We start from the raw sequence: 13,066 nt of genomic DNA on the forward strand, positions 1-13,066 counted from the left end.
TCTCTCCACCTCTTAAAGGTGGCGTTCATTGTGGCTGGCGCAAACCTGTGGTTGTTGCAGATGGGGGCCATGGTGGACATTTCGGTCAGACCGAAGTGCTGCCTTAGCTGGTTTCACGTCTGGACTGTGGCTATTATCACTGGTGCTTGGCCGGTGGGATGGGACCCAGAGGGATTGACCCGATGCAGGAACTGTCCTCCATCCTTACCCATTCCCTCACTCTTTCTGCTGTGGCTACCCAGTGGTAGGCCTCCCTCGCTTCTCTTTGTCTTCAGGACATTTTTGGAGATCCTTGGGTTCATGATCCCCTCCATGCTGCTTTGGGGTTCCGAGACTTAGAGGAGCAGGTCATCCGCATAGAGTGATACTCTGTGCTCACTGTCACCTCTCAGGATTCCCTTCCAACTTTTCGCCGTTCTGCGGGTGATCGCCAGTGATTCCATTGCCAGGGCAAATAGGAGCGGGGATAGCGGGCATCCCTGCCTTGTGCCCCTGTACAGCTGGAAATATTTAGAGCTGGGGGTGTTGGTCTGCATTCTCGCCATGGGAGTGCTGTACCGGAGTTTCACCCAGGTAATGAACCCTGCTCCAAACCCAAACCGCTCCGTACCTCTGAGGTACTTCCAGTCGACTCTGTCAAAGGTCTTTTCTGCATCCAGGAAGATGATCACCTCTGGTGTTCCCTCCCTGGGTGGGATCATTATCACATCAGTAGGCACCTGATGTTCAAAGTTGGTTGTCTACCCTTAACAAAGCCCGCCTGATCCTCTGCGATCACCTCTCTGGCACACAGTTTTCTAGTCACCTGGCCAGGATCTTGGCCAGTATTTTCGCGTCTACATTGAGCAGCGAAATGGGCCTAGAAGACCCGCATTCAGACGGGTCTTTGTCTTTCTTGGGTATCAGCGAGATTGAGGCTTGTGTTAGAGTTGATGGCAGTGTGCCCCTCGCTAGTGAGTCTGTGAATATCCCCCACAGGTAATAATAATAATCTTTATTATTGTCATAATCAATGAAGTTACGGTGAAAATCCCCGAGTCGCCACACTCCGGCGCCAGTTCGGGTACACAGAGAATTCAGAATATCCAATTCACCTAACAGCACGTCTTTCGGAACTTGTGGGAGGAAACCGGAGCACCCGGAGGAAACCCACGCAGACACTGGGAGAATGTGCAGACTCTGCACAGACAGTGACCCAAGCCGAGAATCAAACCTGGGACCCTGCCGCTGTGAAGCAACCGTGCTAACTAGGTGTGGGGCCAGTGCGAGCGCGATTCTTTTTGTGGATGTCCGCCGAGAATCCATCTGGTCCTGGGGCCTTCCCCGCCTGTATGGGGTTAATGCTCTCCATGACTTCTCCAAGTTCTAATGGTGCTTCCAGCCCCATACAGACTGACATGTATAGTCCGTCGAGGAACTGTTTCATTCCCGAGTCCCATATGAAGGGGCTCTGAGGTGTACAGCTCCCAGTAGAAGGCCTCCAATGCTTTGTTGACCTTTTCCGGTTTGGTTACTCCCTAATCTGAGCTATTTCCCTCGTGGCTGCCTGCTTTCTCAGATGGTGAGGCTTTGTTTCCATGTTCGTAAAATGTCCCCCGTGCCTGGCAGAGCTGGTGCAATGCCTTCCGAGTGGAGAGCAGGTCAAAGCCCATTTGTAGCTTTTTCCTCTCTGCCAGAAGCTCTGTGGGTGGGACCTCGGAGTATTGCTGGTCTACCTCCAGTAGTCAACCAGTTGTTGCCTAGCCACCAAGGTTTAGAGGAGATGTGCAAAGGAAGTTTTTTTTTTTTTACTGGGTAGTGGGTGCCTGGAACTCTCTGCCAGAGGAGGTAGTGGAAGCAGGTAAGATGGTAACTTTTAAGGGGCGTCTTGACACACATGAATAGGATGGGAATAGAGGGACACGGACCCTGGAAGTGTAGAAGGTTTTAGGCTCGACAGGCAACATGTTTGCCGCAGGCTTGGAGGACCAAATGGCCTGTTCCTGTGCTGTACTTTTATTTGCTCTTTGTTCACCCTCTCCTTTCTGTCTCTACATGGTTTGTAGGCTATAATTTCACCTCTGATCACTACCTTCCAGCGTTTCCCGGAACGTGGAGGGTGAGATCTCCCCCTTCTGGTTGTTGGTAATATACCCATCTATGGCCTGTGGTATTTTTCCAGGACACCGCTGACCACGGCGGTCTCCCTGGGTCCGTAACCGTCCTTGACACGGTGAACATGGTTGGCTTATTTAGTAGTATGGCTACCCGCCTAGATCTCATCTTTAGCATGAATGGAATGGTACATCTGTTCCACCAGCCCTTTCTTACCCGCATTCAGTCTTTCTCCCTCACTTGTGTCTCTTCAAGGAACAGTATGTCGGCTTTCATACGTTTCAGGTGGGCGAACACTCTGGATCTTTTTACTGGGCTGTTAAGTCCCCTGACGTTCCAGGTGACTATTCTGATTGGGGCAGTTGTTCCCCCTCTCCTCCTCCTCCCCGGGTGATCAACCATGCGTACCTTGTGGATGCGCCCTGGACGCTGGGGTTTCCCTTTGTCCAGGAGCCAGCCAACATGGCCGCCAACCATGTGTCCGTCATGTGGATGAGCCTCAGCACTCTGGGGTTAGCATTTGTATTCCTGCTTGTGGTGAATGTGCTTATTTTTAAATCATTTAAAAAAATTTAAAAAAAAATTTTAAAAATTGATAATCTGTGGAACAAAAGTGTGAACTTGCAATGTTCTTTTTTTTTCCTCAGTCTGGTGAACATCCAAAGATCAGCCGTCAGGCGTCATTATATCTGCTTTCACAGGTATGCCAAATTTAGCCTTGCGGTTTTTCATTAAGATCTGATTTGTAACCTCCTCAAAGCAACAGTTTTAAAATGTTAGTGGCCTGTTGATTTTTGAAGAAGGGTTGTCAATATTGAACACTGCGTCACCAATCAAAACCTTATGAATTAGATTAGCCAATAGTCAGTGATGAAAAATCAAAATAAATTAGATTATTGTGGTCTGTTAACTTTAAATTTGTCAAAATGAGACTTTGATAATAGAAGGAAGCTGTATAAAGCTGCATTTAATAATTGCCAATGTCTCTGTGTGTATAGTCGCCCTGCCCCTTCCCCACGCAAGATAAATGTTGCACTTATGGTTGAGTACAGGTTTTGAGAAATTGAATTACAATACCCAGATGTTTCCTTATTTGTATTTAATCAGTACCGTATTTGAAGGTGAAATTGTGATTTTAAGAAACCCTAATCTTAGTTAAACCAATCTTTCATAACTATCATTTCTGAGAGATTATTAGATAGTGAACAGAAACGGGGTGCAGATTAGTTTCCCATCTTTGATTTTGATTTATTATTGTCACATGTATTAGTATACAGTGAAAAGTATTGTTTCTTGTATGCTATACAGACAATGCATACCGTACATAGGGAAGGAAGGAGAGACTGCAGAATATAATGTTACAGTCATAGCAAGGTGTAGAGAAAAGATCAACTTAATACGAGGTAGGTCCATTCAAAGGTCTGATGGCAGATGTTGGTACGTGACCTCAAACCTTTGTTTATTTTCCTGACGGAAGAAGGTGGAAGAGAGTATGTCCGGGGTGCGTGGGGTCCTTAATTATGCTTGTTGCCTTTCCGAGGCAGTGGGAATTGTAGAGAGATTCAATGGATGGGAGGCTGGTTTGCGTGATGGACTGGGCTACATTTACGACCTTTTGTAGTTTCCTGCGGTCTTGGGCAGAGCAGGCTCCATACCAAACGGTGACAAAACCAGAAAGAATGCTTTCTATGGTGCATCTGTAGACGTTGGTGAGAGTCGTAGTTGACATGCCAAATTTCCTCAGTCTTCTGAGAAAGTAGAATCTTTGGTGGGCTTTCTTAACTATAGTGTCGGCATGAGGGGACCAGGACAGGCTGTTGGTGATCTGTACACCTAAAAACTTGAAGCTCTCGACCCTTTCTACTTCGCTGCCATTGATGTAGACAGGGGCATGTTCCCCTCTATGCTTCCTGAAGTCGATGATAATCTCCTTCGTTTTGTTAACATTGAGTGAGAGATTATTGTCGTCTCACCAGTTCATCAAATTCTCTATCTCATTCCTGTAGTCTCTCGTCATTGTTTGAGGTACGACTCACTACGGTGGTGTCATCAACAAATTTGAAAATCAAGTTGTTGGGGAATTTGGCCACACAGTCATAGGTGTATACGGAGTATAGTAGGGGGCTGAGGACACGGCCTTGTGGGGCACCGGTGTTGAGGATGATCGTGGAGGAGGTGTTGTTGCCTATCCTTACTGATTGTGGTTTGTGGGTTAGGAAGTTCGGGATCCAGTCGCAGAGGGAGGAGCCGAGGCCCAGGCCACGGAGTTTGTAGATGAGTTTCGTAGGAATAATGGTGTTGAAGGCTGAGCTGTAGTCCATAAATAGGAATCTGACATAGGTGTCCTTGTCATCTGGGTTATCATCTCACCTTATGCTGGGGTGTTATGTTAGGTTCATGGTCATTTTGGTGCCTGTGCTGTCCATCCTCCTTTCCAAACAAGATACTGGTGCAACAAAACAATTTGCACTTATTCTGTGCCTTTAACTTAATAAGATATTCCCAAGTCACTTCAACATAGGACAGGGATTGAACCCGGAACAGTTCCTGGTTAGTTTGGATGAACCGCACAAAATTGATGGTTCCCCACAAAGCAAGTGGGGAAGCTTGTTAACATAATTTCTTTAAATTCAGTATTTTAAAACAGAAGTGTTAGAATCTGATTTTTTTTTTTTTTTTATATTACTGGAAATACAAGCAATTCTCTCAAAAAGCAGGGTGTCCAGGAACTTGTATAGTATAATGCCTTATTCAGAAAAAAAATTCTCAATTCCTATTTTGGCGGCACGGTAGCACAGTGGTTAGCACTGTTTCTTCACGGGGTCCCAGGTTCGATTCCCGGCTTGGGTCACTCTCTGTGGAGTCTGCATGTTCTCCCCGTGTCTGTGTGGGTTTCCTCCCACAAGTTCCAAAAGACGTGCTGTTAGGTGAATTGGACATTCTGAATTCTCCCTCGGTGTACCCGAACAGGCGCCGGAGTGTGGCGACTAGGGGCTTTTCACAGCAACTTAATTGCAGTGTTAATGTAAACCTACTTGTGACAATAATAAAGATTATTGGCATTTTACTAGTCATTTTAATCTATTTGTTTTATTATCATCTGATATTAAATTTCTTTTGCTTGCCCATTAGAGGCTTAATTGCCAGTAATGGAATGGACATTACTCTACAACTTTAGTTAAGGTTCTGAAGTTTTAGTGTCATCAAAATATATTTAGGCAGCCTGCTTAACGTGAGAAAGCGGATCGCGCTATGTAGAGTTCAGGACAACAAAGTTGAAAATTAGACACTGGAGCCAGAATATTGAACACATCACTGGAGGGGTGTCTGTCTGATGTGAGTTAGAAATTTGGATGCATGCTGTCCGTGACAATTTAAAATTAATAGTTCGAAAGCAACATGAAACTTGTGGGGCTCAACAGTCTGCCTATTTTACACCATTCTGTGGCAGAATGTCCGTATTGCTGCTGGTGTTCAAGTGAGCTCCAATGCAAATTTGGCTCGGGCCTCAGGCCTGCACAGGCGAACATCCATCCATACCTGGTTGTCGAGGCTCCTTTTCGCAAAATCACACTCAGTCAGAATATTCCGTGTTATGTGAAACAGGAAGTGGTGATTAGGTGACACTAACCGTAGATTTTAAAAACCAAGTAAATAAAGGAGGATGTAGAGAATGAGGAAGGTGAGAAGCTGCGTGATTCGTAACTTCTTGCGAACGAATGAGTTGGAAACGTTGAGATTTTAAAGTGAGTATTCATTGGAATGCAACGGCATTTGGGAAATAGGAAGTGCACATAGGACGGAAAGAACAAGAGTGGAAAGGTCAGCACTGCACTGACCATCGTAGTATGAGTAGGAGGTTAGAAGACAAAAGGCACGCGATGGGAGTATGTAAGGTTCTTCAGGAGCCTTTCCAGATATTGGAGCAATATTCGAATGTTGGGTAAACTTGATATTTGTAGAGCGGTCAAAGTTAATGAAGAGAAAATACGATTTTGGTATGAGAGGAATTGCAGCTTCTTGTAAGCTGCTTTGGCAAGAGCCAATTTGTGGGTGTTCATTTGAGATTGGAGACTTTTGTGAGGCCAAGGATGTTGATGTATGGTAGGCTAAGGATGGAGCCAGTAATTGTAAGAGATGGCTTTGACCAAAAAATGCGCACATTCAGAACAGCATTGCCTGCCTGAGGCAGACACGCCCCGGACTTCATTTAAATGTCACTACTAGTGGGTGAAAAATGACATCAGCATGGTGGAAATCCTGCCCCCATGTGCCGCCAGCCAATCAGCAGCACAACAAGGTTTTGTGACCACTACCGGTATTGCACTTAGACATTTAATAATGATTGATGTTGGATCCAAGGAAGAAGGAACTGGGGAAGGATGGGTGTAGCAGAGAGGGGCCTGTTTGGGAGGTAGGGGGGAAGCGATGTCAACAGCAAGAGTCAGGAGGTGCCTTCCTACAGGCTCCCCTTCCCAATGTCTAGTCCTTCAATTGGATGCAGTCACTGAGTACAAGGTCCTCACCCCAGAAGGTCAACTGGGTGGTCTCCCCAGATGGCAAACTCTCTGCCTGCTGCTGGTGGAATACTGAATGCAGCATTCCGTGTGATCTCACTAATGCCCTACACAAGATGTCACTACTTTTATGTGACATCTCCTGTCCCGTGTTTAAACCCTCCTAAGGACTTGCTGTTCCCCATCTCTGAGCCCCTATAAGGTTGACTCCAAACACTGCACCCAACAGAATTCTTCGTTCCTCTGATTTTGGGCGCTTTTGTATTTCTTCCACCTTGCCACACCATTTGGCAGCTGCACCACCAGCTATCTGGGCCTATTCCTTCTGGCTCTTCACCACCCTCTTTAAAACCCACTAATTAAATCAAGTTTATGCTCACCTCTGCTAGTATCTTCTTTGGCTCTGTTCTATGAAGTGTCATGTGATGTTTTTCTGCATCTCAAACACAAGCTTCATATCTCATTGACAAATAAGATGCAGTTTATTAACAGGAAAGGTTTATGCATACCAGACAGGAGAATATATGTATATCCTGTATGAATTTTAATCCTGTCGGTAGCATGTTCTCCAAGCTTAATGTTTCTGTCAGGTTGAGGTTACCGCTGCTCAGGGACGTTTAGTTTTGCAATCCTTTCAATCCAAAATATTTGAACCTCCCTGCCCTATTGTAACAAATGTGAGGTTTATAAGATTGTTGTGCGTTGGGGATCTCTCCTTAATTTAGGGGCGAAATGTGGTCATCTGTTCTGAATTCTGCTGACTTGGTTGTTAAGGGTTAAAAGAGGTTCAATAACTAGCTTATTTTACTTTTTTTTAATTCATTCATGGAACATGGGTGTTGCTGGCAAGACCAGCATTTATGGCCCATCCTTATTTACCCTTGAGAAGGTGGTGGTGAGCTGCCGCCTTGAACTGTTGTAGTCCATGTGGTTATAGGTGCACCCAGGGATGGAATTCCAGGCTTTTGACCCAGCGACAGTGAAAGAACGGTGATATAGTTACAAGGACGGCATGGTGGCACAGTGGTCAGCACTGCTGCCTCACAGCACCAGGGACCCGGGTTCAATCCCGGCTTCGGGTGACTGTGGAGTTTGCATTTCTATGATCATAACACTGAAACGATCTGTAGCTTAAACTGTGTGATAACAAAATACAATATCTTTATCCTTGTAATTTAAATTTGAGGAGCATAGTCCTTAATTTATGGAAAATGTAATAATGCAATAAATTAGAAACAAAACGAATTTCAGTGTTCATTTTAACTTTTTTTTTTCTGTTAGGTCTTTTTAATTATACACTATAGGCCATTGGTGAACTCTTTGGCTGACGTGATCTTGAATGGGGACCTTTCAGTGTTCAGTCTTCATTCAGAGAAGGATGCTTTGAAGCATTCAGTAAGTACGTCTCTTTTCATTTCAGTTGCAGTCGATGTTACTCAAGGGGCAGCTGGATAAATTTCTAATTCCCATAAATGTTTTAACTTGAGCGTGGAGATATTTTTGTTCTTTGTAATGTTTAAGCTTTTCCAGCCTCTTTTTTTCTTTTGAACTTTATATGGTAATCATCTATTTAGTTATCCATCAGCTACATTTATTAGTCATTCGATGTTTAAGAAACTGATCAGCAGTGCCAGCGGTGGCTAGAGATAACTGCACAAAGGAAAACGTTTTTGAAATGTCAGGAGCATATATTGAGCAACAAATTCATAAATTGAGCAACAAATTCTAAGAACTAGATCAAAACCTTTGGCAACACTTGAACTGCTCCAGACATACATTCCAAATAAAGCTGCTCCCAGCAGAGGAGACTGCTCTTGATAGTGATTTTTCTTTGAATCCCATAAAAACCCACAGATGCTTTCATATTCTAATTGCGTAACTTTGTGCTATTTAATTATCATGCAATTTCTGTCTACTTCGATCATTTAAAGTGCCCGCCCAGCTCTTCTCTGGAAATAGTACAGGTAAATCATGTTTTTATGCAGTACCATTTTACTGGAAATGCTGGTTTTACAGAATGAAAGTGATTGGGTTGTCAACTAACGGTTGGTGCTGGCTGCTCCCCTCAATCATGTGAAATCACTTGAATTCCTCGAAGTGGTTTTCACCAAGTACGGGCAGATCTCAGAGATGAGAGTGATAGAAGACGGGGAAAGATTGGCCAATTATAATCTAATTGGAGAAAGACGAAGCTGGGAAATTAACGGATGTCCATCTCTCCCCTAAACAATAAAAAAAAAAGTACCTGTACCTGAAAAGGAGGAGGTTGGATCTCAGAACCTGAGACCTGGTGTCAGTGGTTGTAGGAGCTGCGTCCTCCGTAGCTGTGGTCTCCCTGGCCCAAGTAATAGCCATCTTCCCGAGAGTCGTACTGCCAAGGGAAGTAGCCGCCATCTCCCAACTTTTCTTCCATCAGCTGTCGAGGAATTTTCAGTTCATCGCCTCCAGAGCATCCCCACCCTCTTCCGGGTTTTCAAAGGTGAAGATGTCGAAACCGCGGGACGCCAAGGTTATGGCTGGCGGCAGTATGGCTCTCTGGGCTGCAAAGGCAGCAGCTGCGGAGGACGCAGCTCCTACAACCAGTGAAGTTGAGTCTTGTTCTGGGATCCGACCTCCTCCCTTTCAGTTACAGGGACTTTAGGTTTTTTAGAGAGATGGAGATCCGTTAATTTCCCAGCCTCGTAGGTGGCGCAGTGGGTTAGCATTGCTGCCTCACGCCACCGAGGACCTCTGTTCGATCCAGGCCCTAGGTCTCTGTCCTAGATCAATTTTTTAGCATTGATCATCTCTCTATCCTGCACATCTTTGGACTGTGGGAGGAAACCGGAGCACCCGAAGGAAACCCACCCAGGCACTGGGAAAACGTGCAAACTCCACACACACATGCCACCCAAGGCCAGAATTGAACCTGGGTCCCTGGCGCTGTGAAGCAGCATTGTGCCTGCCCCTATGTACCATGTCCGTCAACCAGAGTGAGAGACTGGCGGCCGCTAATCCGTCCAGGGTGAATAATACCAGTTTTGACGAAAATCCTTTTTTAAGGAATGATGTCGCCCCCCCCCCCCCCCCCCAATTCCATAAAATTGTACTTTTTAAGTATATGTATGTGTATAGTAAGAATATTGCATATGTAACAATATTGTATTATTCTTATAAAAATTGAACTGCAGTAAATCTTGACTATCTTGAGAATGACTATCCCTGAGAATAAAGTGCGACAAGTGGATTCTAGTATTGCTTTTCAGGCAGTTTCTGCCATGAGTTCTCCACAATGCAGAATCTGGAATATGTTTGTTCTGTTCATTTGTGTAAAGTGGGGGAATTGGAATTGATGCAGTCTTGTGAATTGTGAAATGTTTACGCTGCGCCGTTTATTGTCATTGAATCTCTCGCCAAGTGCACCACATTTTACATTTCTTGCGTTTGAATTACTGGAAATTCAGAAAACATTGTTTTTCGGATTGCCATTGGCTGCATGGTACAAAAAAGTCAGAAGATGCATGTCAAACGGGATTTGGGCATCGATAAGACTTAGCAGATATTGAGTTGCACAAAGCCCAAATGGAAATGCACTAACCTAGTTTTTATTAGCGAGTTACAATTGTGAGAGAACCACATCATTTGCTAAAGGAGACATTTTATTTAAAGAGGTCTTTTTAAATGCACGTGGTGCCACAAAAGTGGAAAATATTGAACATTTAAAACCTGACAATCAGTATCATCACAAGCTGGCTGCGATTCTACCGGAATTATTAATTATTTGAGAGCAGCAATAGAAGCCTGAATCTACTTTATTGTGACACTCTATTTGCATTGGGGCGAGAAGCATTCACGTGCCAACCATCCTGTTCAGTTTTAGAGACCTTAAAACGCAGTTTGTCCATTTGTAAATTATGTCTACCGTTCTTGTATTATCTCTAATCTGTTAATATTCTTCTTCTGTCCCCTTGCTGCTTCTGATTCTTTGTGCCCGGTGTAGCTTTTTCCTACTCCGCTGACTAGCTCTCCGTCTGTGCCAAAGGTTTGTATTATTCACTTTTTTGGGGGACTTTCTTTTTCTGTGGTTAAAGTTTCTAACAGCTTTTGGCTAATGAAATGGCAAGTGACTTTTAAAACCAAACTGATTGCTGATTCTTATTGTATACCTGTGGTTATTGGGTCACGTACTCCACGTCAACCTCAAGAGTGACTTACTTTAAAAGAAAGCAACGAGAGCTCCTTTTTATTTTTCCTTGCCCAGTCAGTAGAGCGATGTTTGTTTATATTTCATCAGCAGAATCCAAATAAAGTAAGTGAAAAAAGGCAGTACTGCCTATCTGTCTTTTATAATAAAGAAAGCAGATTTGAAAATGTTGTTGGAAGGAGGTTAACAATTTATATATGCACATTGATTGGAAGATATCGATCAGCAGGTACTTTGCGTAACTGAAGCAGAATTAGTCCTTTGTGCTGAATTTGTGATGGAGGCACTACAATTGATTAGAATTCTTCTTCCTGATTTGCTGCTGGAAGTGGGCTTGGACAAGGGAACGCTTTTGGGTTCAATTTATGATGCCCTGAAAACCCTGCCAGCACTTGTTATCAAGGCTGATTCATGATGGCTGGCTAAAGTGCAGTGATGTGAAATGGCTCCCAAATAAAAATCCTGAAGAATGAGAAAGGACAATGTGCCTTGGCCACAGATTGTCATTTCTGACTTTGACTCGGGTCATTTTAACTTTGTGTTCGGGGCAGACACCCGATTGTAGATTTTGAAACATGGAGTTGAGGGAAGGATGGACAGGGATGTGGGGGGGCAAGAGCATGTTGAAGGACTTGGGAGCCAAAGAAAAGGGAGCATGGAAATGGGATGGTAGTTTGTAAAGAATGGTCAAACGGTTCATCCAGTTCTTCACACCTGTAGGTGAAGGTGATGAGGGCAGATTAAATATTTAAGATGCTTGATAGTGGAGAAAAGAAGTGGGTGTTATTTTTGCTTTCTGGAATGATTCTGATATAATGAGCGCTTATTCCTGAGGAGAACAAGCCCATGTAGTGCTTGATGGGTGATGAGTCACTAAACCAGTTATGCATCATAAACGTTCAGGGTAGCACCGCTTGAATAAATATGGGGATACATTATAGGGCATGCCGGGGGTAGAGAGTACGGTGACAATGGCCAGAGTTTGCTGCATAAACTAAAGATGCATGGCATTGAGGGTAAAGTGGTAGCATGGGTAGAGGATTGGTTAACTAACAGAAAGCAGAGAGTGGGGATAAATGGGTGTTTCTCTGGTTGGCAACCTGTAACTAGTGGGTCCCTCAAGGATCAGTGTTGGGCCCGCAGTTGTTCACAATTTACATAGACGATTTGGTGTTGGGGACCAAGTGCAATGTGTTAAAGTTTGCAGACGACACGAAGATGAGTGGTAAAGCAAAAAGTGCAGAGGATACCGGAAGTCTGCAGAAGGATTGTCTGCAGAAGTCAGGCAGCACGGTAGCATAGTGGTTAGCATAATTGCTTCACAGCTCCAGGGTCCCAGGTTCGATTCCGGCTTGGGTCACTGTCTGTGCGGAGTCTGCACATCCTCCCCGTGTGTGCGTGGGTTTCCTCCGGGTGCTCCGGTTTCCTCCCACAGTCCAAAGATGTGCCGGTTAGGTGGATTGGCCATGATAAATTGCCCTTAGTGTCCAAAATTGCCCTTAGTGTTGGGTGGGGTTACTGGGTTATGGGGATAGGGTGGAGGTGTTGACCTTGGGTAGGGTGCTCTTTCCAAGAGCCGGTGCAGACTCGATGGGCCAAATGGCCTCCTTCTGCACTGTAAATTCTATGAAATGTCTATGATTTGGATAGGTTAGGTGAATGGGCTAGGGTCTGGCAGATGGAATTCAATGTTGCCAAGTGTGAGGCTATCCATTTTGGGAGGAATAACAGCAGAATGGATTATTATTTAAACGGTAAGATGTTAAAACATGCTGCTGTGCAGAGGGACCTGGGTGTGCTGGTGCACGAGTCGCAAAAAGTTGGTGTGCAGGTGCAACAGGTGATTTAAGAAGGCTAATCGAGTTTTGTCTTTCGTTGCTAGAGGGATGGAGTTCAAGACTAGGGAGGTTATGCTGCAATTGTATAGGGTGTTGGTGAGGCCGCATCTGGAGTATTGTGTTCAGTTTTGGTCTCCTTACCTGAGAAAGGACATATTGGCACTGGAGGGAGTGCAGAGGAGATTCACTAGGTTGATCCCAGAGTTGAGGAGATTAGATTATGACGAGAGGTTGAGTAGACTGGGACTGTACTCATTGGAGTTTAGAAGGATGCGGGGGGGATCTTATTGAGACATATAAAATCATGAAGGGAATAGATAGGATAGATGCGGGCAGGTTGTTTCCACTGGTCGGGGAAAGCAGAACTAGGGGGCATAGCCTCAAAATAAGGGGAAGTAGATTTAGGACGGAGTGTAGGAGGAACTTCTTCACCC

The 13,066-nt window shown here is 44.7% G+C and overlaps 1 protein-coding gene across 1 annotated transcript in view; it reads left to right on the forward strand.

The window, feature by feature from the left end:
• Positions 1 to 13,066, forward strand: part of clec16a (C-type lectin domain containing 16A) — a 324,098-nt gene that overhangs the window by 59,633 nt on the left and 251,399 nt on the right. The window contains exons 9-10 of the mRNA XM_072481721.1: positions 2,742 to 2,795; positions 7,893 to 8,006. Coding sequence (XP_072337822.1) covers positions 2,742 to 2,795; positions 7,893 to 8,006 — 168 coding nt within the window. The remainder of the gene's footprint in view (positions 1 to 2,741; positions 2,796 to 7,892; positions 8,007 to 13,066) is intronic.

Source organism: Scyliorhinus torazame, chromosome 17 (genome assembly GCF_047496885.1).
Source record: "Scyliorhinus torazame isolate Kashiwa2021f chromosome 17, sScyTor2.1, whole genome shotgun sequence".
NCBI classification, from domain to species: Eukaryota; Metazoa; Chordata; class Chondrichthyes; order Carcharhiniformes; family Scyliorhinidae; genus Scyliorhinus; species Scyliorhinus torazame.